At 39.7% G+C, this 21,774-nt stretch overlaps 2 protein-coding genes across 2 annotated transcripts; one reads left to right on the forward strand and one right to left on the reverse strand.

Annotated features, from left to right (window-relative positions):
* Positions 1-487: 487 nt before the first annotated feature.
* Positions 488-3,697, forward strand: plekhh2 (pleckstrin homology domain containing, family H (with MyTH4 domain) member 2). The gene is made up of 4 exons (XM_020624140.1): positions 488-607; positions 949-1,057; positions 2,495-2,644; positions 3,234-3,697. Exons 3-4 carry the CDS (start codon positions 2,528-2,530, stop codon positions 3,417-3,419), a joined length of 303 nt encoding a protein of 100 aa, XP_020479796.1. The 5' UTR covers positions 488-607; positions 949-1,057; positions 2,495-2,527; the 3' UTR covers positions 3,420-3,697.
* A 3,712-nt stretch (positions 3,698-7,409) lies between these two features.
* epcam (epithelial cell adhesion molecule) lies at positions 7,410-10,305 on the reverse strand. Its single transcript, XM_020624130.1, has 10 exons — positions 10,066-10,305; positions 9,878-9,989; positions 9,134-9,241; positions 8,762-9,023; positions 8,602-8,667; positions 8,453-8,519; positions 8,277-8,375; positions 7,916-8,113; positions 7,730-7,774; positions 7,410-7,632 (listed from the first exon to the last, which is right to left on the reverse strand). The coding sequence occupies exons 2-10, from the start codon at positions 9,936-9,938 to the stop codon at positions 7,609-7,611; spliced, it is 930 nt and encodes a 309-aa protein (XP_020479786.1). The 5' UTR covers positions 9,939-9,989; positions 10,066-10,305; the 3' UTR covers positions 7,410-7,608.
* Between the last annotated feature and the right edge of the window lie 11,469 nt (positions 10,306-21,774).

Below are 21,774 nucleotides of genomic sequence, written 5' to 3' on the forward strand. Positions count from 1 at the left end.
GAGAATAGTGACAGTCTTTGAGAAGAGGTCCAATGAAGTGCCAAGACTGGGGATAAGAATTTGCATGAGGTCATGGAGTGGGGAAGTCCAGGGAGAGGAGTTGGGCGTTGCAGTCTGGGGCAGCAATCTCTAGCAGCAGGGAGGACTGGAGAGGATGAGGACAGCTGGTAGTGGATTATGCTGACTGACCTGAGAGCAGAGGGGGAAGATGTCAGCCTGGAGTGATAAGAAAAGAGTTGCTGGAGGGCTCAGAGGGAGACGAACAGAGATGGCGTGGCTAGGAGGCTGGAGAGATGTGAAGAGTTGCAGGAGCAGAAAACAGCAGTAGTAGTGTTCAGCTGAGTCAATAAGGAGAGCCAAAGTGTCATGGAAGTAATCCTCAACATACGAGCACTGGAGGAGTGTCTGCCAGAGTCTTAAATAGAAGGTTGATGATGAAGCAACTTCCCTCAGCAGTGTAACTCAGCACAGCTGTGTGCCACGCCCAGGACAGAGACCCTGCAGAGAGGAGAGAGGGAGAGAGAAAGAACAAAGAGGAGAGGCAGGTGGTGCAGAGCAATCCTGACAGGGGGACAGTTTCAAAAAAAATGGGGAAAAAATGAACCAGGTAAAACAACAGCAATTATCAAAATCTAAACATATTTGAATGCACTCATTGTAGATCATCTGTGAGCCGAATAACCACATGAGAAAATCAAAGTTAAAAACTGGTCACTAATCAATCCATTATTCAGTCAAAATCTGGAGCACAGTGATAATTAATAATTAAACCCAAATCAAAGCTGAAAATTAATGACAGGTTTATAGGTGAGGTATGAAGCTCAAGGTGGTGTTGCAGGACTTTGTGAGCTCGGGTCAGGCCATAACAAAAATGAACACTGCTGTCATGATAGACTGTGGTAGTTATTTTTAATGGCTGTATTGTCCCCTACCTCTCCCACCTCTTAGACGACTGCTGCAGCATCTGTCCGCCCGCTGGGCCTCACTCAGATGTCTTTCTTCATCTGAGTGTGTCAGGAAGTGGCTGTTCTTTGGTGCCAAGCTATTTGAAGCTGAAGTAAGTGTGTGTGTGTGTGTGTGTGTGTGTGTGTGTGTGAACTGTAAACGCTCAGGAAGTCATCTCATCAGCAATCAGCAACATGGATATAAATAATGCTACAAAATGTTATTTGCTGCTAAAAAAAACATGACTCAGTGTTGAACAAACGAGCCCACTGTTAGGTTATTTCTTAGTTAGATAGATGTGGATAGAGATTTGTTGTCTAGGAATGTTTAGTGCAGACAGGGTGACTAGCTTGCTGTAACTATTCAGCCTGCAGGGATTGCAGGCACGCCAAGGTTACAGGAAAAGAGCTTTTAGGGTCAACTGTAATGCTAGTCTTAATATTTGTCTTACTGTGTAAGGTTATGTCCAATTGTTTAGATACACACCACGAAAACAACAGTCACGCACCTTGACTTTTCCTCATGTTTTGGCTAAACGATAGAGCAGCTGCAAAGCTTGCTTATCGGGTGGCGTCACGGTTTGACGCCCCTTGTAGCATGGGCTAGCCCAAAAATGAATAATATTATATAGGTTGTTGGGTCCAGACGGTTTCAGCTTTCTGCTGCCTGCGCGCAGGTAGAGGGGTGAGAGAGCTCTGGACGTGTCCTGTGAATTTTACCTGTGATCCTCTGAATAAACCAGCACGGTTATTTTTTATAAAATCAAAAGCAGTCTCTTTCGTCTCATTGAGAGTTCCTGGTTTGAAAGAACCGGAAGAAGCTACACAGAAATAATAGCTTATACCACATATAAAGTATATAAACTCTCAGTATACAGAAAATAAAAAAGGGAAGAATTAGAAACCTGTGCATAATGTAGGTTTTCTCATAATATGTCTACTCAAGTCATGACCACAACCCATGAAGTTCACGTCACACCTTGTGTCCCAGCTTGTGCTGTGTTTAATTTCCTGTTTGTTTCTGTGAATTTAGTGCATTACTCCATCTCCGTTCTGGAGCACATCTAGCTTGTGCTGTGTTTAATTTCCTGTTTGTTTCTGTGAATTTAGTGCATTACTCCATCTCCGTTCTGGAGCACATCTCTGTTGTAAGCATCTGTGATGGTGGCTTCATTCCCTGTTCAGTTAGCTGGAATAGAGTTAATATTTAAAGTCATGCAACCTGTCAACCATGAAAGGCTTGTACATAAGGCTTGCTGAGCAAGCACATATCAAGTTTAATTTAAGAAGCTAGTATGTATCTATATAGTGACTTTATAATATAGACATTTCCCTGTGGTCTCTGCAGTCTAACTTCTTTATACAATGTAGCTTCATTAATACAGTATAACTGGCTTTACATGCGTTTTTAAATATAGCTCCCATTAGCTAGATGATCTGGAAACACAAATCTCAAAGTCCAGATCACTGACACTGACTGCTACTTATGCACACATGAGGTTTATCAGAAGATTGACATAACACAAATATCTGTGCATCTGTGTGCTCAGAAACCACTGGTGTCCCACCCGTACAAGAGCCTGATGACGTTTGGAGGCTGCAAACAGGACCTGATGCTGGTGGTGGGACAAAGCATCAGTACCAACAGCAGCAAAGACAAACTGACAGAGAAGCATCTGTTTACTATGGACACCTCCAAGGTTAGTCAGAGATTCATACCTGCATCAGGTGATAAAGTACAACATTAGTGTAAGATTGGGGTGATTATAATGGTGGCTGTAACTGTATTATAGTGTCACAAGTGCACTCTGATATGGATGAAAAAACAAATCATTGATAAATTCAAATATGACACAGTATTACAACCAGCTGTAAGCCATGTGGTTGCATAGCATTCATTGTTGGTACAGTACATATTATAAACGGTATGTACGTGTTAGGCTAGCAGCAGCATAAGAACGATACACATTTCATTTCTGGCTAACTGTGTGTTACCCTCAGTCTACTGAGAAGCCTGAGTATGGTTAAGAATTTGACAGATTCATACTGAGAAAACCATGAGAACTGCAAGGAAAAGATCAGGTGGCAGAAGCTACTGATGCTTCCTCATTATTAAAGGGAAAATGGCGGAAAGTAAAGATGCTGAATAAGCATAAACTATCAGCATCACTGGCACTGACAAGTACAGGTCAGCTGAAACAAACTATAATTCATATAAACAAATGAACTGAAAGTCACTCATACATGGAAACAAATGCTGTTTTCCTATATGTTGTGTTTTGTCAACAGATCAGGGAAATCACCCTCGTCATCTCCAATTACATCAACAGCACTCATCAGCAGAAGGTCGCCGCCCACCACCTCTCTGCCCCAGCTTTGATGGTGGCCCAGCCCATCAACCTAAAGAGCAAAGAGCTGAGGAGTAAGTCCCCTCCAGTGCTGGGACACCCCAGCAAGGCTCCCACACTTCTGTGACATCATGAAAAGATCATCCCCTGACCTCTATGAAATACTCACTTTTGTTAAGCTGCCTTTAACCATATTTACGTTTGAAAAGAAGGATTTATTTACAGCTGCATTAGGTCTCATTGAATTGTCACAAAGCTCTTCATTCTGAACAGTCAGATCCTGTATATTTGTCACACTAGGCCAGGTTAATTTCTGTTATGCAGAATAGTCACTTGTCTGCCTACTAGAAACAACAAGTGCTGTCTCCCTCCATCCAGATAAGGCTGGACTGAAAAACAACTGTCTCTCTTGCCTGCATGGTATAATTTGATACAGTATTACAAAGGCTGGAATAGTTTACTGTTGTCATCATACAGGATTTCTGGGAGTTGATGATGTCTTAAGCAGTAAACCTTTATGTTCTCAGAGAACACATTCAATTGGAACTTGATATGAAGGTATAAAACTGTCTGGAGAGAGCTAAGAAGCTTTGCTTAATATTCTCCAATGACATTTTGTGACTTTCTGAGTGTGTTGCTTTAATATACTGACTCCAAACAGAAAAGCCAACTGTACATATGCAAGAACAGGCTCAATGATTATATTTTGTAATCATTCATTAGTATATCAATTGTGTGATTTAAGAATGTTAACACTGTAATATTCTTTTTTAGTATAATGTGTGTGTGTGCAGAAGTGAATCATTTATTGCTTGCAAACCAATGATGGTAAGATGATGTCATGGGGTAGGACTGGATAAGTCTGACTTCTTCCTACTCCATTCAAGCATGTACTAGGTATAAGCACATTGATATTGGATTATGTGTACAATCATGTGTGTTGTCATATCAACTGTCTTTACATGCTTGAAAGAATAAATAAATCAAATCAAATCAAATACAGTATTTATTGACAGACTGAGCTGAAAGGTGTCATTAATCCATGTTGTCTAGTACATTTCCTTTTATAATGACGCTATCTGAAATGTATTTTGTATCCCAACTTCAAAAATATTGCAGTATCATCTATAATGTAGAAGTAATGACACTTATAAAGAAATAATATTGGGTATTTTTGTATCTGTTTGTGTCCTCCTGTAGGGCACAACAACTCTGAGGAATTCAAACCCTTACAGTGTTACATATTGTTGTACAATGAAGGACAATATGGTAAAAGCAGGAGGCAATAACAGATAACCAGACTACTTTGAGTGACAGCCAGTTTATGCTCTGAGTTACTGAACAGCCAGGAGAGCTGCAAAACTAAAGTTAATGTTGTGGCTAGAGTGTGATACCGACTAAATTAATTCAGACAAACCATTACAATTTAAAGGATCATTTAATATTACAATTATTCTGAATAGAGTAGTATTTAAACACATAATCTTGTAGTTAGGGAACAGAGAACAGAGATCAGAGAACAGAGACTCTCCTCTTGCAATGTAATAGATAAAGCATAAGAATATTGTCAGAAGCACCAGTCAGTCAAGTCATTGGATATCGGTCCCGAGTCGGTTCCCCTGTCAGCCCCAGTCAGTCGTCATTTCCCCCCGGCCCTCCGAGGCCGGGCTTGTGGTACACTGTTCACGGTAGCATGGTCATCCTCTCTCCCTCTTCTGCTGCTCTAACCCAGCCTTTATCTGCTCATACTCACACAGCCCTCCATGGCCTGAGCCATGAAGACGCGGTCCCATGCCAGCTACCCTCACACACCTTCTTCCAAGCATTGTCCAAGCCGTCCAGTACATTACCTTCTAGGTCACATAGACCTAGCGCACATTTCCCTTTTCTAAACCTGGACAGAGCACACAAACAGTTCACATAAGCTGTATATCCACACCCTATCAGAGGAGGAAGTCACTCAGGATGTTGACCCATAAGTTAATCAAGGGGGACACAGATATTCTTGCCTGCGCCAGAGACAGATCAAGCTTCCGCACACTTAGCTCAGCCTTACATCCTTACACAAGTATTATCTAAATATGAACTACATACTGTTCTATTACATATTACTTCTGGAATCTGGTTTATTTCTAACCACTACATTAGCACAGTGCTTTCATGTCATTTAGATGTTACAGTAAGAGAAAGTGACTGATGCTGAGAGCAAAGGTTAATAGTAATGTGTGGTGGTTGCTGAAAGGTGTAAAGAGGATCATGGTTCTCTGTTCTGTTTATACACGATGTGACAATATATTTTAATGAAGCAAATATTGCGATACATTTAACCTAAAGATTACCTGGAAAAAAAAGGACATTTTGTAGACAAGGTACTTTAAAAAGATATTTTTCCTCCCAGTATTATCTAATGCCTGTATATAGCAAGATGGTATTATATTTGTCATATGTATTTAAATCATCCTTGGAATAAGTTTTATAATTCCTGTACAAGTCAAATCATTGACTACACTTAAATACAGCAAACATGTGACTGGTTTCACTGAGTGTGTAAAATCCCTGAGACAACCTACTTTTTCTATTCATTCAAATAACAGTCCACACCTTCTGGGAAGTGGATCCATATCAACCATAATATTCAGACACTCCTGCTTTCGTTTCTCCTCTTCCCCCTCCCACAAACCTGGCCTCCAGCCCCCTCACTGGTCGAAACGTAACTGACATGCTGATACCTGCAACAGGTAGCTGACAGCAACTGACACACCCTCATTCCTGTAGGCTTTCACGGAAGACAGTGAGCGAGGGTGTTATATGATACCTAACCTGTCTGAACTGGTTAGAGACTTGCTTTTGTCCCTGTGTTGCTATGGCGAGGAAAGGAGGGCTCATAGAGGAGAAAAACTGGGTTAGGCAAATGGGAATTAAGACACCATAGATAAATGATTGACAACATTGCTGGCCTGTAATGTACATTATAAAAGGTGTGGGAATTGAGAAGAATGGAGGGGAAAATCCACATTCACATTTACAAATTAAGTGTATTGCTGAACTTTCAAAATAAAGGTAAACAGACATAGGCTGTTTACAACTATTTTTGTCATTTGGCTTTTCCCCATAAGTGGGACTTCACTGTGACACAAAGATTGAACAAGGACTGCTTTCAGCCACACAAAACACTGAATGTTGACAGGACACCTGAGGAATTTTTTACCTCCACACTGCAACATAACTGTTTCCATTGCATTGTGCAACAAATTCCCACCTCACTCTCCAGTTAAGATCTGTGTCAACTACACCAGACTTTGCAAAAGACCTTAGGACAGGCCAAAAGTCAATGTTGTTCCCTTTAACTTGTACCTCTGTATTTGTTGTGCATATACCGCATGTGTTCATTTATGAGTAACCCTGAACCTGACTGACAGGTTGAGCAGTTTTACAGACATGACCGGCTGCCTCTAAGAGGTGTCATACAACAAGGTAACCTCTGTCAGCTAGTATCACCACAAACACATTTTTGTGCCATTGCTGCCCAGACTTCTCATTGTATCGAGGCAGACTGCCACACAGGTGTATTTTGTCTGAAGGTTAACAAGGATTGAAGATTAACTTTATAACCTTCAAGCTCCTTTGAGGGGGGGGAATGCATCAGGACAGTCACACATGCAAAACAGGGCTGCCACACCCATTTCAAAACCCTGCCTGCCTCATGTAAACAAAAGGCTCAGTACAATCCTTTATTCTGAAAGCAGCTAACATATCTGAAATGAAGGGAAGATCGACACACACACACAAAGTTCATTTACTGGGATCATCTGAACACACCAAGTGCTTATGCTGACTTTGTATGCAGAATTTAGTAATTTGGGGCTTGTATTAAAATCAAAACTATGCAAAATGGTGCCCACAATCCTCTCTGGTGCATTCCCTTTCCTATATGGTCTGTTGTACTTTTCCCAGTGTGACCATGGCACATCTGATAAACCTCAACACAGAATCCTGGAGCACAGTCTTTAAAAATTTTTTTTTTATTAAAAACAATCCATACATAAACTGTACAATCTGACATGGAATTTTAACCATTCAACAAGTTCTAACATCAAAATCCACCATGTTCCAGGCATAGTTTTAAAAGCACAGTTTTTATGGCATATAGACTGGATGAAGACTACACATTTATATTAAAAAAAAAAAAGAAAGTTGATTGTAAAGAAATCTCCATTCCTCAAATAAAACTGTGAAAGAAAAAGCACTCCCACTGCAAAAATGTTCATCCAAAAGGTGATGTACGAGTTTCACAAGCTCCTGCTGTGATGAAGACTTTACATGGGCTCCATCTCTCTTTGCTGAATTAAAGAAAAGAGCATAAAAAAATACTTAATTTTATGTAGCCTTTACACAGACTGATATAAAAAAGGTTAGGTTACAGAAAGGTCAAATCACCTGAGCTTTGTTGTACTTCTTATTCTGTCGTTTTCTGGCAAAGAACTATACACACACACACACACACACAGGAGGAGAAAAAAATTTCAATGAAGGCTCATCCAAAAGCAGTAACTTACAAGTCAAAGAAAATTGACATTGTGCTCAAACTGAAGAGAGAACATTTTTAGGCAGACATGCACTCACCAGGATCAGCAGGCCAGCAACAACAGCCAACACCACCACCACAATGACAGCGATGATTCCACCAGACAGATTTTTCATGGTGAAAGTCGGTGCCACCTCATCCACATAGTACACCAGGATGTTCGACATCTCCAGCTGCTGGCTGTTCACAGTTGGTGCAAACTTGTCCGGGTTCAAGAATAGGGGCAGTATCTTCACCTGCGGGAAGAATAATGGGGAATGACAGGGTCACTGTCAGTCTTCTTCTATTCTCTCTCTCTCTCACACACACACACACACACACACACACACACACACACACACACACACAAAAAAGAGAAAAAAACACACAGAAAAGAGAAAAAAAAAAACTTCAATATACATCTTTCTCCATGTAGTAGGCCATAGTGGGTAGGTCAGTCGTGCGGTCTTCTTTTGGCTTCTTCACATCCACCACAATCATGCCAGCATCAGGGTCATACTACAGGGGTACAGACTGGAGGTTAGACAGTGGTGTACGTCTCTAATGCCTTTCTGAGAATTCAGTCATTCACTCACCCGGACATCTTCCACCATCGCTGTGTTGAAGTTGGGGTAGCGTTTCCCAATGGCATCTTTAATGGCACTGTATTAGGGAAGACATTACATTAATCAAACTGATTTTAACATTTGTTTTTTTTAGAGCGGGACTTTTTAAATATATTTACGGTGTCAAATCAGCAGCAGTCACTGGAGTTGAAAGTGGTTTGTGTGACAGCTGAAGACGAATCCAACTGTAGAAAAGGACGAGACAAGAGGCAAACATTTCAGTGATGAAAGTATAAACTATTCATCCCAGTACCAGCCCTCCACACTTAAACTACTTACTAGGTCTCCACCAGCTTGTCACATACGAGGTTCTTATCTCCCTTGTCCGTTCGACGAACACCAGCACTGTTCACACACCAGCACTCTTCTGTGTTGTTGCACTGCCTGGCCTTGAATTTGCCATCGTTCTCACAGTCTGGGTCATAGATGCCATCATTGTCCACAAAGGCAGTCTCCACTGGTTTTCCTCCTATTGAACGAGTGCTCAAGCCCTTTCTAGCTCTGAACATCTCAGCTTTCATCAAGAAGCACTTAGCGATCACTGAAGGTGGAAAAAAGGCACATCAGGTGCAGGTAAGAACAGAACAACCTGCAGATGGAGGGCTGTGTGAATGAAAGCCTATAGGCATCATCACAACATCTTTTACTTACATTTGGTGCAGTCCACTGGCTGCTTCACGTTATCGCTGACCTGAAGGGTACATGAACATGGTGGTGCTGTTCCTTCACAAACGGCCCACTTCATAGTGGGACATGTACCTAAAGCAGAAAAACAAAGCTTTTTCCAATCATAATGACACACAACACCATCAATATTAAAACATGTCAGTAACCCTTAACCAGAACGCTTCAGTTAATATTTTAAATATCTAATGGCTTAACTTCGGAGTAATTGTGTTGATCGGCATAATCACATAATTGGGTATTTCGTTGTCAAGCAGAAACACTAAATGTACCAAAGGTTAATTTTATTCGCATGTCAGTATTTGTTGTACTTTTTTATGACCCTACAAAGAGGAACACAGCAACAAGTACAACAGGTAGAACAGCAGCTACTGAACAACACCTGGGCGTTGGTTTCTCGAAACACGCACGTCCCCACACAACGGAACAAATCCTCCCCACCCCCACTCACCAACGAAACTACCTACGTTTGTCACCTGAATCGTTTTTATCTCCACATCTCATCGTTGTCACTTTTTATGACAAAACATTACACTGAAGGAAAGAAATGGAATTAGAAAGACTTTAACTTGTTGAAACAAAGCCTATTTCAGCTTATTCCTGTTTGGTAACTTAAGCATTCTTGAATCACAATTTTAAGAAAGTGACATACGCAGCACAAGCTACTTTTTGTAAAGCCCAATAAAGCTTTCAATAAATCAAACTACTTACAGCTTTGAGCAGAAGCTCCCACTGCAAAGGTAGCAAGAACGAGAGCAATCCAAATTGTCATGATGAAATTAATAAAACCTAAAAACGAAGAAGCAAAAAGACGCCCGTCAGCCACGGCGATCGAAGTTGGAGTAAAGAACGAAATTAATAAACCCTAAAAACGGAGAAGCAAAAAGACGCCCGTCAACCACGGCGATCGAAGTTGGAGTAAAGAACACCGTCGCGGTGAACAGAGCTTCCTTTATTTCCTGCAGGAGTGTCCTGGTCAAACCTGTTTGAAGGGAAACAGCGAGCGCACTCACAAAGGTGAGTCCCCCAAACAGTACAAGTACCAGCGGAGATTACCTAGGTTTAAATAGGTAGAACCAGGTAGAACTAGGTACTGATTACTGAGCTCATATGATCGGTGTCGAAATGATACAAACCTGTTATGAAGTAAATTTATAAGGCGGGAGTCTCACGACGTCACTCAATTTGTTTAGAAGATCAAGAGAGGGGGGATGGGTACTTTTCCGGGTATGACCATATTTGGCCCCTTTCTGTTTACATTTTATATTCCTTCAGATCGTAAGTAAATGTCATATTTCTTAATTTTTTGTTATGCTTTTGGATAAATTAGACCTTATAATGAAAGATCAATTTTATAGAATCCATGGAACATCTAGAAGAAGAATTAGAAGCTTTATTTCATTGTCACTGTAACAAGTGACAATAAATTTTGTTTGGAGCCGAGGGCCCCGGGCTGCTGCGTGCATACGTGCCGCCATCACAGGCAACTTGGGGGATTCAGTGTCTTGCCCAAGGACACGTGTGGACTGCTGGCACCGAGATTTGAACCCTCAAACTTCCGGATGGTGAGTCAACTGCTCTACCCACCTCCACTGTCGCCCCCCAATAACAATAGGTCGCTCATCACCAAAGCTCAACAAGAGACAGGAAACGAGTCTGCTGCATTAGGTTAGACTCTAAGAACTTCACAGTGGTTCTGTGGCTCTGGTTTAAAATGTCCTTAAAACATCATTATAATATTTTAGCAGGATGCCAGTGATCATATTGTATAGTGGCTTTTGATATAAATTCTTAATATATTTAATTTTAAATATTTGTAATATGTTGATTGGATAGTATATAACTTTAAACAGTTTATAGTCAGTTATGTAATATATTCATGGATTCTCAGTATATTATGTATTCTGTCAGATATTGTTGCACTTTTATTCACTTTGTAGCAGGTACTGTACATGTATTCTGACAACTGTTTAGACATCATCGAAATTTTTGCTACATTCAAACCATTTAACTGTGTCCAAAGGTGTGAACTCATATATTTACTGCTATGTTGCATAATAAAATAGTATAATAATAAATATAAATATGTGTCTTGTTTATTGAAAACTGAAACATTGTGACATAATGACATCATCAACTGTTTGGCAGGTATCTAACATGACAGAAACCAGAGGCTGGACAATCACTCCTCAGGTGCTGTGAGTCACACTCTCGTGGATGACACCGCTGAGTCACAGCCTCTGGTCTCATAGACATGATCTGTCTGAAAACTATTCTTACCAACTTACCCACTTTCTTTAGGTTTATTTATTAGCTGACAAAAGAAGACACCCAGCAGAGTGGACTCAAGGAGACAATGTGATTATCTTTAAAGTGTCCTGTTTAAAATGCCCAGTTTTACTAAGCTGTGCTGCACTCAAGTAAGCATTTGTGCTTTCCACACCTTTAAAAAGCACATAAAAAGAAAAGAAGAATCACATTCCACCTCCAGATGTTTTCAAATGTCTGTTTATTTAAAGACACATGAAAAATACAGCAGTGATTTCACGCACAATTTACAAAGAAATCTCCCATATCTAAAGTCAGACTAAGTGTTTCACCTGATTCCAGTCTTTATGCTAAGCTAACAGCTTCCTTGCTTCAGCCTCATATTCAACAAAGCAATATGGCATTAGTATCAGTGTTCTATCTGAAAACAAGAACACAAATGTGCATACTTCCCAAAATCACAAACTACTCCTCTGAAGACAATTAGGCTTGTTACAAGGTGTGCCACAAGTCTGCAGCATCAGACCAGGTAACTGTTTGAAATTATTTAATAGAAAAATCTTCAACCCTAAACATTTTAAACTGCATTTGCGTATAGTGTTCTTCATTTGAAGTTATATATATGATGAATAAATCTGCACATCTGTAATTCAATGTGTAGTATTTTGTTTTTGCAGGCTTTTAGCCACCAAGATAATTATTTAACACACTCAGTTCCCTTTATTTAATGTGGCACTGATTGACAAGTACAAAGTTTACTCCATTGAATTCCCCTGTCTTAGTTAGGTAGCCTCTTAAATTGTTGTCACTAGATTCTATTCCTCTTCATTAGGTTTTTAATTAACACTAATACAAACGGGTTTGTTTTCATTTCTCTCTTGGGGCACTTGTGTTTACTTCTCTGTTTGTATACCTCACTTATATGTATTATATGTTGGTGTGTGATCTGTGTTTATAAAGAGACATATTTGTGCCTGCTATGCAACATGACTGAAGTCACACCTGTGGATAATAAGTTTATTCTTATGTCCCAAATTCACATTGTTGGCTATTCCATTACATTAAAGTATAGGCTGCACTTTATACAAATCTTTACTGTATAGTGTTTTGGCACTTAGAATTCAGTCCTTTTGCTTAAAGGACTAGGTGTTACAAATCAAATCAAATCAAATTAATTTTATTTATATAGCACTATAAAAACAAAATCCAGTTGACCAAAGTACTTTTACATAAGCAGAATAAAATTGCAGTAATAACTAAAATAAAATAAATAGGTTCAGTGCAAAAAATAAAACAACACAATTACTGTTGCAGTCCCTAAACTGTGGAATAGTCGCAAAGATTTAAAGGTAGTCAGGTCAGTAGCTGATCTAACATTAAAAGGTAGACTATTCCACAATTTAGGGGCTGCAACAGTAAAAGCATGGTCACCCCAACATTTATATCCTGCCATAGGAACCTCTAAAAGAAACTGGCTTGAAGGTCTGAGGGACCTTGTAGGTTTGTGGCAATGCACTAATTCAGTGAGATAAGATGGTGCCAAACCATTAAGAGCCTTTAAAACAAAAATCAACAGTTTAAAATCAATTCTAAAATGGACTGGAAGCCAGTGGAGAGAAGCCAGTATATGTTCAAATTTTCTAGTACTTGTCAGAAGACGAGCAGCAGCATTTTCAACCATCTGAAGATGAGAGAGAGAAGACTGGTTAACACCATAGTATAGAGCATTGCAATAGTCAAGCATGGATTGCAATCTCAAAATCATTAAAAGAAAGGAATGACTTGATTTTACTTAACAACTTGAGGTGGAAGAAGCTAGATTTCACAACTGAGTTGATTTGCTGATCAAATCTTAAGTCACCATCAAACATCACCCTAAGGTTTTTTACAGTCGACTTCAGATGATGAGCCAGTGGGCCCAGACCCTGGTCAAAAGAAGTTAACTTCGCCAAGTCTCCAAAAAGCACACGCTCAGTTTTATTTTCATTAAGATTTAAAATGTTAAGTGCCAGCCATGATTTCAAGTCTGTCAGACAGTCAAACAATGGCTGTAATGACATCCCTCTTGTTGTCTTCAACAGTAAGTATATCTGAATGTCATCTGCATAACAGTGAAAAGAAAAGCCATATTTCCATTAGACAGATCCTAAAGGAAGCATGTTGTACATGAGAACAGAATGGGACCAAGCACAGATCCTTGGGGGACACCACAAGAAAGGATTGTTGGAGAGGATGAACAGGTACCAATATTAACAGTAAAACTGCTATTGGTGAGCTAAGATCTGAACCAGTTAAGAACAGTACCTTGAATTCCTACACACTGCTCCAAGTGAGATAAGAGGATTCCATTATCCACTGTATTGAAGGCAGCAGTGAGATCTAAAAACTCCAATAAATCCCCAGCGTCCCTTGAGTGGGGTTGGAGATATTCTGGTTAGATGCTAAACTGCATTTTGTTGCCTTGTATATGGGTAATGACAATAAAGTTGAATCTCATCTCATCAGTCATCTCTCCTTTGGTGGGATGACTTTGATGATGGCCACTTAGTGATGTTTCCACCAACATGACACATCTTCAGTTGTGCACCCTGGCTTCATTGGGTGTTTCAGCCTTTTATCATAAGACACAGCTGAGGCTGGCCCATGGCAGGCCGCTCACACCTGGGTGTGTTGCATGGTGACTAAATGGTTATTTGGCCATGGTGAAAGCTAGGGGAGAGATGGTGCAGTGTGCAATTACACGAATCTCAGGCTTCTGCAAGGCAGTGATATTGTCCTTTATTGTAAAGCAGAACTACAGGTCCTGAAAGTAGGCTTTGACCAGGTTTATTATGCCCTCTGGAACTTGGTAGAGGTTGAATGCTGACCCAAGGGCATTGGCAAGGTCTAGGACCATTACATGCAGGTCTTTCTGTTCCTTCTTGGCTGTCTGTACCTGGTGCCAGATGATACTAGTATGTTCCAAACAAATGGAAGAGCCACTTATCCCTGCCTTCTGCAGTGAGGGGTCAATGAAATTGTTATTATTCAAAAATGCTGAGAATCTTTGAGCCATAACACTGAAGAAAATCTTTGCTTCCACAATCAAGAGACTAATTTGTCAAAAGTGGTTGATGATTGACAAGTTCTTCTTCCTGCTCTTCGCCATGCCTTTGGTATGAGTTCCTTTTTACATGCCACTTTCAATAACTTCCAGAGGTACAAGGGCTGTTTTTATAAAGGCTATATGAAATGTCAGGGGCTGATACTAATCCTGCCTGTTTTACTGAAAATACAAGAAAATAATATACTTTTAACATTTTGCACTAAAAATACTGCCCTATCTACTGCCCCATATCCTGCTGAGAATATAGTATGGAGTATGGTTTAGGAACATAAAGCTTACAATAACAAATGTTTGCTAGGTGCTTGAATCTTTGTAATGATCCATTTTTGCACATTTGCTTCTGTAGTCCTCATGTAGGCCTCTGTGATTTTCTTGTTATAACAAGGTCAAACGTCTTCTGGGAGTGAGGTCTGAAAGTGAAAAAACTGGGCAAAAACCTGTTTAAAAAGAATGGCAAAATGTTAAACAAGAAGCATCAAAGTGTACCTATTTAAATTCCTGTTTAGGTTTGTGGTGAGTATGAATGTTTTAAGGAAGTTTGAGTTCTGCTTTGATACCAAATGTTAGATGACAAGCAGGTAGAAACAGGAAGTTTTAAATGTAAAAAAATGCACCTAGAAATACCCCCAAGGCTTACTTATTACCATTTTATGTAATTTGTTTCATACATAAAGCGTGTTTTAAACTAATTCATTTTTTAGCTTTGGATGGAGTTAAGCTAGTTGTTACATGTAGCCACTCTTAATGCTACATGTAGCTAATTAGCCTTCTGGCTCTAGCTTCAGTTGTAGAGTTTGACTCAGATATTTTCATCATTATTATTATTATTATTGCACACTGCAAAATTGAAACTGGTTGTTACAGCCCCAGACTGATATCCAGCTCAGAAAAATAAGCCCTTTGAGCGTTACACAAAGTAAACACAGTCCTAGATGTATAAATCATAATAAGCAGCCAGAGAAACTGACCCTTTTGCCCGCTTGTAGATTGAGCTCATAAACCTGCGCAGTATCCATGATTACTTTATCTATCCAGTGGCTGCTGCCAAGGGTTTATCACACTGTGTGTCATACTGTACATACTGTAGGGCTGATGGCAGGCTCACCACGTGACTGTCCTATGATCCTGGAAGACACAAGGATCTAATGAAATCTAAAATTAGTCTACTGTATATAATAGAAATAGTCTTGGAATAATAGCAGAACTGGAGCAAATATTTAGACATTTTGGTTTGTTTTATCATATGTTAGTGGGATCACTTAGAACAATATAGTAAATACAGTGACTGTGGGAGTAGGAGAATGCAGGAGTCCTTTAAGTTCACATTTATTGAATCTACTGGTGTGATTATACCCAGCTTTGGTATAGCCATTAAACCAGAAGCACTGAGCAGTTTGGTGTCTCATGACAAATGGTTTACAGTAAATGGCTGCATTGCTTAAACTTTCCAGTTATTATACTGGTGTTAGTGGTGATTTTAACATGAGACAGATGTTTATCAACATACATCTGTCGGGGTTGCTCGATGCGATCTGCCTCTCTCCCCTTCTGTTTCTCTCTTTTTCTTTTCTCTCTCCCTTTCTTGTTTTCGGTTATAGGTCCCAGCTCCCGTTGTGCGTGCAGCTGAGGCGCAGCTTCCAAGGTGCGACACAGCTGTGGCACGTTTACCTAATCACCAACGCCGCTACTTACGGAACTGGCACGCGCTCACTTATCGCCAGTACGTTGAGGATTACGTCCTCATTCTTCAGCCGCATCTTACGAAAAGCTACGCTTATCGCCAGCAAGACTTCTTCACGGCCTCAAATGACCTGCTGCTAGCCAGTCACCATCTCCCCCGAGCCCAGCCATACGCTCACTACACCTGTGTTCTCCGGCTACGCTCACCTGTCACAGCGCCTCTTCGCTGCCTCCTTCTGCCCTGCACCGATCCAGCTCCGCAGCTGCAACCCCCTCGAACTCTGCTGTCAGACTCTCTCTCTCTCTTTCTCATTTTCTATACCGCTTAGTCCCGAACTGGGTCGCGGGGCTGCTTTATGCTGGATGCTGTCAGACATACCAGCATATTTACTGTGATCTCCATAATCTGTTTTTTCTGTTACAATAAAGTCTGCTGATCAGTATCGCACCTGCCATCTGGGTTCAGCCTGTTTCTCTCTCACCAGAGCCGACGTAACAACCTCCTTGACACAAACTGGCATATCTGAAAAATACAGAAGATTCAACAAGTAAAGCACCACTAGAAGGCTCCAAATCCCTTTCTCCTCAGATGAACAAGTGAATAAAATTAATTTTGTATCATGTCGTTTTGTCTATGTGGAAAAACAAAGGCCCCAGGGATTTTTCCACTTATTGTACATGAGATACATAAGCAGGGAAATATGGGTGTTCCCCTTCCCAGAGGTTTAAGATATCAGGGCAGTGCATGATATGTTGAGGTGGGCCATTGTCCCGAGTCCCCAGGGTAGAGGAATGATGACAGAGGTGGATGAGAAGGAAAAGGACGAGGTTGCTTGATGATAGAGGTTTGAATCTGCAGATAAAGACCAAGAGAAGGAGAGAGATCCAGAGGTGGGGAGTCTGCCAGCTGACGGGTAAATATGTGGTAAGTGAAATGCTCTGTTATCATGTTCTGTACTCCCCTGAATTTCTTGTTTTCTTCTATTGGTGGTCAAATACTGTTATGGCTCACTATAGTTACCTCGATTCATTTATGAAGTTATCATTAACCTATTTCATGTGACCCTGACCCCAAATTTCTTAACATTTTCATTGAACCTTATTTCATGGGTAATTTTTATACAATTATGGCTTCATGTAGACACAAAGAAGAATGGCTCATTAACTATATATGTCAGTAATAGTAGCCCTGTTAAATTTGAACTTAAATACGTGTTATTGTCTCACCTATATAACTTTGTTATTTGGTTATTGTTTCTTTCTTTTCTTTCTATTTGGTTATTATTCCATTCCTAATCCTTACTTGTATTAATACTGTGGGAATGAACAACACAGTTCATTAATTTAAATGAGACTTTAGTATAAGTAGAAAATACGTATGGATGCTGAGTGCTGAAAAAATCGCCCTGAACATGCTGAACATTTTGACACCTGAATGCTTTTGCTAGCTGAAAGTATGCTGAAGTTTGAATTTCCACATTTATTTGAATGGGGCAAAATTTTCAGAATAAAGCTAAATATTTCAAAAGTATGAAGTTTAGAAAAATTCTGAAGAGAAGCATGAATGTCCTTGAGGAGCTGAACATTTTGATACCTGAAATTATGCTGAAGTAGAATTATCCCATTCATTTGAATGGGGCAAGCTTTTCAAAATAAAGCTAAATATTTTAAAAGTGTGAAGTTTAGAAAACCTCTGAAGAGAAGCATGAATGTCCTTGAGGAGCTGAACATTTTGATAGCTGACAGTGTGCTGAAGTAGAAATTTCTCATTCAATTGAATGGGGCAAGATTTTCAAAATAAAGCTAAATATTTTAAAAGTGTGAAGTTTAGAAAACCTCTGAAGAGAAGCATGAATGTCCTTGAGGAGCTGAACATTTTGATAGCTGACAGTGTGCTGAAGTAGAAATTTCTCATTCAATTGAATGGGGCAAGATTTTCAAAATAAAGCTAAATATTTTAAAAGTGTGAAGTTTAGAAAACCTCTGAAGAGAAGCATGAATGTCCTTGAGGAGCTGAACATTTTGATAGCTGACAGTGTGCTGAAGTAGAAATTTCTCATTCAATTGAATGGGGCAAGATTTTCAAAATAAAGCTAAATATTTTAAAAGTGTGAAGTTTAGAAAACCTCTGAAGAGAAGCATGAATGTCCTTGAGGAGCTGAACATTTTGATAGCTGACAGTGTGCTGAAGTAGAAATTTCTCATTCAATTGAATGGGGCAAGATTTTCAAAATAAAGCTAAATATTTTAAAAGTGTGAAGTTTAGAAAACCTCTGAAGAGAAGCATGAATGTCCTTGAGGAGCTGAACATTTTGATAGCTGACAGTGTGCTGAAGTAGAAATTTCTCATTCAATTGAATGGGGCAAGATTTTCAAAATAAAGCTAAATATTTTAAAAGTGTGAAGTTTAGAAAACCTCTGAAGAGAAGCATGAATGTCCTTGAGGAGCTGAACATTTTGATAGCTGACAGTGTGCTGAAGTAGAAATTTCTCATTCAATTGAATGGGGCAAGATTTTCAAAATAAAGCTAAATATTTTAAAAGTGTGAAGTTTAGAAAACCTCTGAAGAGAAGCATGAATGTCCTTGAGGAGCTGAACATTTTGATAGCTGACAGTGTGCTGAAGTAGAAATTTCTCATTCAATTGAATGGGGCAAGATTTTCAAAATAAAGCTAAATATTTTAAAATTTTGAAGTTTAGAAAACTTCTGAAGAGAAGCATGAATGTCTTTGAAGAGCTGAACATTTAGATAGCTGAAATAGCTGAAAGTATGCTGAAGTAGAATTTTCCCTTTCATTTGAATGGGGCAAAATTTTGCTGAAAGACACTAAATAGTTTAAAAAGTAGAAAGGTTAGAAACAAGAAAAATATTAGCATAAATGTCCTTAAAAAGCTGAACATGTCGATACCTGAACGCTTTTCATAGCTGAAAGTATGCGGAAAAAATTAAGAATAAGAATAATAAAGACCAGGATAACATAATATGGATGCTGACTCAGCATCCATACAATAATAAAGACCAGGATAACATAGTATGGATGCTGCCTCAGCATCCATACAATTATGGACTGTAACTGTTGATTCATTTAATAGTTTGATTAGATACACAGTGTTTTTAATCCCAAAGTGAAACAGCAGTGCAGCAGCAGTCAAGACACAGAAAACATATAAACACATGTGGCTTGGGAGGAAGAGTGGGTCATTTCCTAGCCAGAGGGTTGGTGGTTCGATTCCCAGCTTCTCCAGTCCACCTGTCAAAGTGTCCTTGAGCAAAACAATGAACCTCAGGTTGCTCCTGGTGGCTTTCCTAGTGTGTGAAAGTGTGAGTGTGAATGGACAAATAGGGTGAAAGTTTTTTGAGCATGCTCAAATGCATAGAAAAGTGCCATACAAGTTCATTTACCACAAAAACAAATAGAAAGTCACTTTCAGCTTTTCCCGTTTAGGGGTCGCCACAGCGAATCGTCACACTGACGACTCGCATGTTGACATTTGGCACGTGTTTTACGCTAGATGCCCTTCCTGACGCAACCCTGATTCGACCCCGGGCCGCAGCGGCGAGAACACTGCGCCTTAACCACTAGCCTACCAAGGACAGCCTATTTACCACAAAAACAAATAATAATAGGATAATCACCTTTATTTGGCCAAGCATGTTACACACACAAGGAATTTGTTTCAGTACAGAACTGAGGCAGCCATCTGCGGCATCAACTCAACTGATGGCTCTAACCATCAGGGGCAACTTGGGGGTTCAGTGTCTTGGCCAAGGACACTTCAACATGTGGACTGCAGGCATCATGCTTTGAACCTCAAATCCTCTGGTTGGGAGACGACCGCTCTACCCACTCAATCATTGCAGCTCTAATTATTAGCTCAAGTAGTAATTTTATGTGTCATAACAAGATAATTCTTCAATATAAAAAATAGTTCAGCATCTTGGGAAATAGGCCTGTTCGCTTTCTTGCACAGAGTTTGATTGTATGCTAAAAATGATACTACATCCAGCAGCTGAACATAAAGACTAGATCCTGGTGGAAACAACTAGACTGCCTCTGTCCAAAAGTAACAAAATCCACCTACCAGAACCTTTTAAAGCTCACTAATTAACACAATATATCTCATTTGTTTTATCTGTACATGAAACAGAAATGCAAAACCAAACACCTTAGTTAAAATATAAATAATAGCGCACACACTAAATTTACACTTCCCAGAACAGAAACTACAATAAATGAGTTACAGAGCAAAGTGTTATATAGTAAAAGGGAAATGCTTAAAGCATCAGTATTTTCAGGCAGTAATTGTTTCCTCACTTTTCAGTTGTTTTCTTAAGGCAGTTCAAGTTGCAGAATACCCATGGTCCCTCTAGAACCTTCCCTTGAGACAGACAATAGCCCTGTATAGCCTGAAGGGAATATTAACATTTAGATGGTAACTCAATCAGGACACACAAGGGCTGTGGCCTTTCTCATAATTCAGTATCCATTCAACTTTCAGCCACTGCCTGTAAAAATATTGGGATGACTGATTGGAAAACAGATTACATTACATTACATTAGATTAGTTAACCACGCTGGAGAGTCTATGTCTCTCAGCTGGCCTCGGAATGCCTCAGTATTCCCCCGGAGGAGCTGGAGGAAGTGTCTGGAGAGAGGGAAGTCTGGGCATCTTTGCTTAGACTGCTGCCCCCGTGACCCGATTCCGGATAAGCGGAGGAAAATGGATGGATGGATGGATAGTTAACCTAAAACACCTTGTATATGGTTTAAATTCAGTGTTGCCTGAGGAAACTGTAGAAGCAGGGAGTGGCTGGAAACTAAAGTAGTTCACATAGACGTCAAAGCTGAATGCCTGGATACAAAGCATACTTTTTTTTTTTTGGCTAATGTGACATTGAGACAATAAGGACAGGATTGTTATATTGAGTATACTTATACTCACAGTACTTGCAATAAAACAGTACTGACAGGAACTCCTGGATGCCTTACATTTATCTTAACAAACTATGATGTTCATTACCCAAATTTATGTTGGATAACCAGAGTAAAAGACTTGGTCAATATTGTCAGGAAACACAGCATAAATTTCAATTGCTATGCAGATGATGCTCAGTTATATTTATCCACAAACCCAGATGAATCAGATGGATTGGTCCAAATTCAAACATGTCTTAAAGACATAAAGGCCTGGATGACCTGTAATTTCTTACTTCTAAACTCCAACAAAATCAAAGTTATTATACTTGGCCCTGAAAACCTTAGAAATATGCTATCTAACCATATAGTTACTCTAGATGACACTGGCCTCCGGTAATGCTGTGAGGAACCTTGGAGTCATTTTTGACCAGGATACGTCTTTTAAATCACACATAAACCAAATCTCTAGATCTGCCTTCTTTCACCTGCACAATATCATTAAAATCAGGAACATCATCTCTTAAAGTGACGCTGAAAAACTGGTCCATGCCACAAACCCAGATGAATCAGATGGATTGGTCCAAATTCAAACATGTCTTAAAGACATAAAGGCCTGGATGACCTGTAATTTCTT

The sequence above is a fragment of the Monopterus albus genome, unplaced genomic scaffold (assembly GCF_001952655.1).
Source record: "Monopterus albus unplaced genomic scaffold, M_albus_1.0 scaffold320.1, whole genome shotgun sequence".
NCBI classification, from domain to species: Eukaryota; Metazoa; Chordata; class Actinopteri; order Synbranchiformes; family Synbranchidae; genus Monopterus; species Monopterus albus.